General features: G+C 36.8%; 1 protein-coding gene across 1 annotated transcript; it reads left to right on the forward strand.

Annotated features, from left to right (window-relative positions):
• The first annotated feature begins 2,160 nt into the window (after window positions 1–2,160).
• LOC140822643 (aquaporin PIP2-7-like) lies at window positions 2,161–3,652 on the forward strand. Its single transcript, XM_073183450.1, has 4 exons — window positions 2,161–2,494; window positions 2,571–2,866; window positions 3,015–3,155; window positions 3,239–3,652. The coding sequence occupies exons 1-4, from the start codon at window positions 2,200–2,202 to the stop codon at window positions 3,356–3,358; spliced, it is 852 nt and encodes a 283-aa protein (XP_073039551.1). The 5' UTR covers window positions 2,161–2,199; the 3' UTR covers window positions 3,359–3,652.
• The last annotated feature ends 233 nt before the right edge of the window (window positions 3,653–3,885 follow it).

Raw genomic sequence — 3,885 nt, forward strand, 5'->3', positions numbered from 1 at the left:
ATTTCCGATACGGCCCCCACCTCAAAAATTATGGGTGAAATATTATAATTTAATCAAAATCATATATTTTTTTATGGTAGAACAAAGATGAAAGACAGGCCATTCACAATAACAAAAATATTTCTTTCTCATATTTGTAGACTTCATAATCCACATCATCAATCAAATATTTCTTTACTCAAATATCTCATATTTCACAATCAAATATCACACCAAACAAATATTTATGAGTCTCATTGTCACTTTAATTAATATTTTTTTTTCATTTAAATAAAATATGAAGTTAGTAAAAAATTATGTATTTTTAGACTAAAATTTGAATATTACCCAATCTTCTTAATTGATCAGAGAAAAAAAAGTTGTGCATATTCCATTCATTTGTCCATTTATATTTCACGTAATAATTAAATAAATAATAAAAAAAAGTGAAAAAATAAAAATAAAACTGCTTGGGTCGAGGTGAAGCTCTTCACCTCTGCCGAGACCCAAGCTCTTCACAATTTGCCGAGGGTCTCGGCAAATTGTGAAGAGCTTGGGTCTCGACAGCTTGGGTCCCCAAGCTCTGCACAATTGTGAGGAGCTTGGGTGTGAAGAGTTTGGGTCTCGGCAAGCTCTTCACGAGACCCAAGCTCTTCAAGATCTTTGGTCTCGACCCAAGCTCTTCACTAAAGAGTTTGGGTCGAGACTCAAGCTCTTCACCTCGACTCAGCCGATCCAAAAAAAAAAGAAACTCGACAAAAAAAAAAGAAGCTTGACCCAGAAAGAAAACTCAACCCAAAAAATAAGCGCGTCTCAATTACGTTTGTTTTAAGAAATTTAAAAAAAATTATAATATCCGGTTACAAATTTGTAACCGGATATTGTTGTGGCACACAAATCAATGGTGTGAATATTTCAACGAAGAAAATATTTGGATGACATGGCTTGGATAATACCCACCGTTGTGGATGCCCTCATGATAATTTACTTGGGCAAAGTAAATTCAATCAAATACAAAAAAAAAAAGTTGAGTTCTAGTTGTCCTAAATTAATATTCTAACAGTTGATGTAATGACTCATATTTTAACACATTAACACTATCGATATTAACATTAATTATGTATTGGGATATAGAAAATTAGATACACGATTTGGATAGTCGTCAACCTCTAAAAAGATAGTAAATGATGTTGATTAAAAAAAAAAAATTGACTAAAGAGAAGATGCAACTCAATTGTTAAAAGATATTTGGATAGGTAAATAAAATCCTGTATGTTTCGTCGACAAAGTAAAACGGCTAAAACGTAGAAGATTTCATGAAATGGTTGGGTAGGGGGGACAGCTGAATTTGGGCTTTTGTGATTGCCTTGTCGTAATGGGCCCTACAGCCTCACATGCCAATTGGGCCCACACTCCCCCTTCTCTCTCTCCTCATCAACCTCCTACCACACAACGGAATCTTATTTATGCATTATTTCATTGGAGATTATGAAATAAACAGATAGATGATGTTGGCAATAAAACGAAACGTGCAGTATATATATGCAAAAATTCGTGTAAGACGGTCTCACGAGTCGTATTTTGTGAGACAGATATTTTGTTTGGGTCATCTATGTCAAAGTATTATTTTTTATGGTAAGAATATTATTTTTTAGTGTGAATATCGGTAGAGTTGATTACAAGAGACATACTCATATATAAATATATATACACACAGACACACACCGGTGAAATTCTGAGTTACCCGTTTATTTGATTCTAGACTCGGGTATTACTCTAACTATTGATCCAATAACCATGAATTACTTGTTTGATCTTCAATGACAAGCTATATATAGCTTGAATCTCTCTTTTCAAATAAACAAAAAAGTACTTGGTGAATGAATTACTTTGAAACGTAGAAGTACCAAAAGCACAACTTTTCCAGTAAAAAAAGCTTAAATAAAATTTATTTTTGGATGCAAAGTACATTTTAAAGGGGTACTAAAATAAAATGTAAGACAAAAAACCCTCCATAATTGGGGTTGTATACCTCACTTTTTTCACATTTATTGAAAGCTCTAGAAATCTCTCCATCCCCTCCTCACTGCTGCCAATTGAGATATTTGAAAATTAAAATTAAAATGTGGAAAATGCACTTTTTCCGGAAATGCCCTTTCCTTGTCCATAAATGACTCTCTTCATTCCAATTCCCTCTTGCAAAATTCCAAAAAAACGAGAATGGCGAAAGAAGTGAGTGAAGAAGCAGCGGTGCAGCAGACGGGAAAGGATTACGTGGATCCGCCGGCTTTGCCGCTGTTCACTTTGGAGGAGCTCAAGCTCTGGTCTTTCTACAGAGCCCTCATAGCTGAGTTCATTGCTACCCTCCTCTTCCTCTATATCGGTGTCGCCACCGTCATAGGCCACGTAAAGCTAAATAAGGCCGATCAGTGTGACGGCGTCGGTATCCTTGGAATTGCGTGGGCCTTCGGTGGGATGATCTTCATCCTTGTCTACTGCACTGCTGGCATCTCAGGTACAGTAAAAGGAAGATCAAATTTTGATTTCCTTCTAGAAATATTTAGAATATTGCTTAACCTGAGATTTTTCAGGGGGTCATATTAACCCGGCGGTGACTCTCGGGTTGTTCTTGGCGAGGAAGTTGTCCCTGGTTAGAGCCGTTGCTTACATAGTGGCACAGTGTTTGGGTGCTATCTGTGGTGTCGGTTTGGTCAAAGCCTTCATGAAGAGTTTCTACAACAGACTCGGAGGCGGCGCTAATTTCGTGCAACCTGGTTACAACAAGGGAACCGCTCTGGGTGCTGAGATAATCGGCACTTTTGTGCTTGTTTACACCGTCTTCTCCGCCACTGACCCCAAGCGAAGCGCCCGTGATTCTCATGTCCCGGTACGCAGCTTGTTTGCATGCTCGAAAGAATATATTTCATAATTCATATGCATGGCTTTTCTTGATTACTTTTAACTTTGTTGATTTTCGGGATCATTTCTTGAGATCCGTGAATTAATGGGTACTTATGGGTGGTTTTTGTGGGCAGGTTTTGGCTCCACTTCCTATTGGATTTGCGGTTTTCATGGTTCATTTGGCCACAATCCCAATTACTGGAACTGGTATTAACCCTGCTAGGAGCTTTGGAGCTGCCGTGATTTACAATAATGGAAAAATTTGGGATGACCAGGTACCTTTATTTTCACCTAGTCAGCAAAATATTTCACTGGACGCTGATGAAATTATTTGTTTTGGAATTAACTTGACCAACAGTGGATTTTCTGGGTCGGGCCGTTCGTGGGAGCCCTTGCGGCGGCGATTTACCACCAGTTTATTCTGCGGGCTGCCGCCATTAAAGCTCTAGGATCCTTCAGGAGCAACACCAAAAACTAGGCGTTTCCAAAAATTGAACATGCAACTGAATCGAATCTGCATTGTTTCCTAGTTGATATCTGCACATCCGTCATATTTCTTGTTAATCTATTTGTTGGCTTTTGTGTGTAATGGAAGGATAATGTTTATCATTGGCAATTTCTTCCTTTTTTTTTTCTTTTGGTTAAATTTTAGTAAATCTTTAGTGTGTAGTTTTGGCAGTGTATTAAATTGTGGTTGGCAATGCGACAAAGGCAAGTGGTGCTGTTCATGTTTTGTCTATTCATTAATAGTAAATGAGATGTCTCTTATTTACATTTAATCTTTTCTTTTTTTTACAAAAAGTATCATAAAATAATTATTTGTAAGAATGAGATCTATATTCGTAATTAGTTGTCTCTTGTAAGACAGTTTCACGAATCTTTATCTATGAAACGAGTCAATCATATCGATATTCACAATAAAAAATAATACTCTTAACATAAAAGTAATATTTTTTCATGGATGACCCAAATAAGATATCTATCTCACAAAATACGACTCGTGAG

This window comes from Primulina eburnea, unplaced genomic scaffold, assembly GCF_022965805.1.
Source record: "Primulina eburnea isolate SZY01 unplaced genomic scaffold, ASM2296580v1 ctg973_ERROPOS8729711, whole genome shotgun sequence".
In the NCBI taxonomy this organism is placed as follows: Eukaryota; Viridiplantae; Streptophyta; class Magnoliopsida; order Lamiales; family Gesneriaceae; genus Primulina; species Primulina eburnea.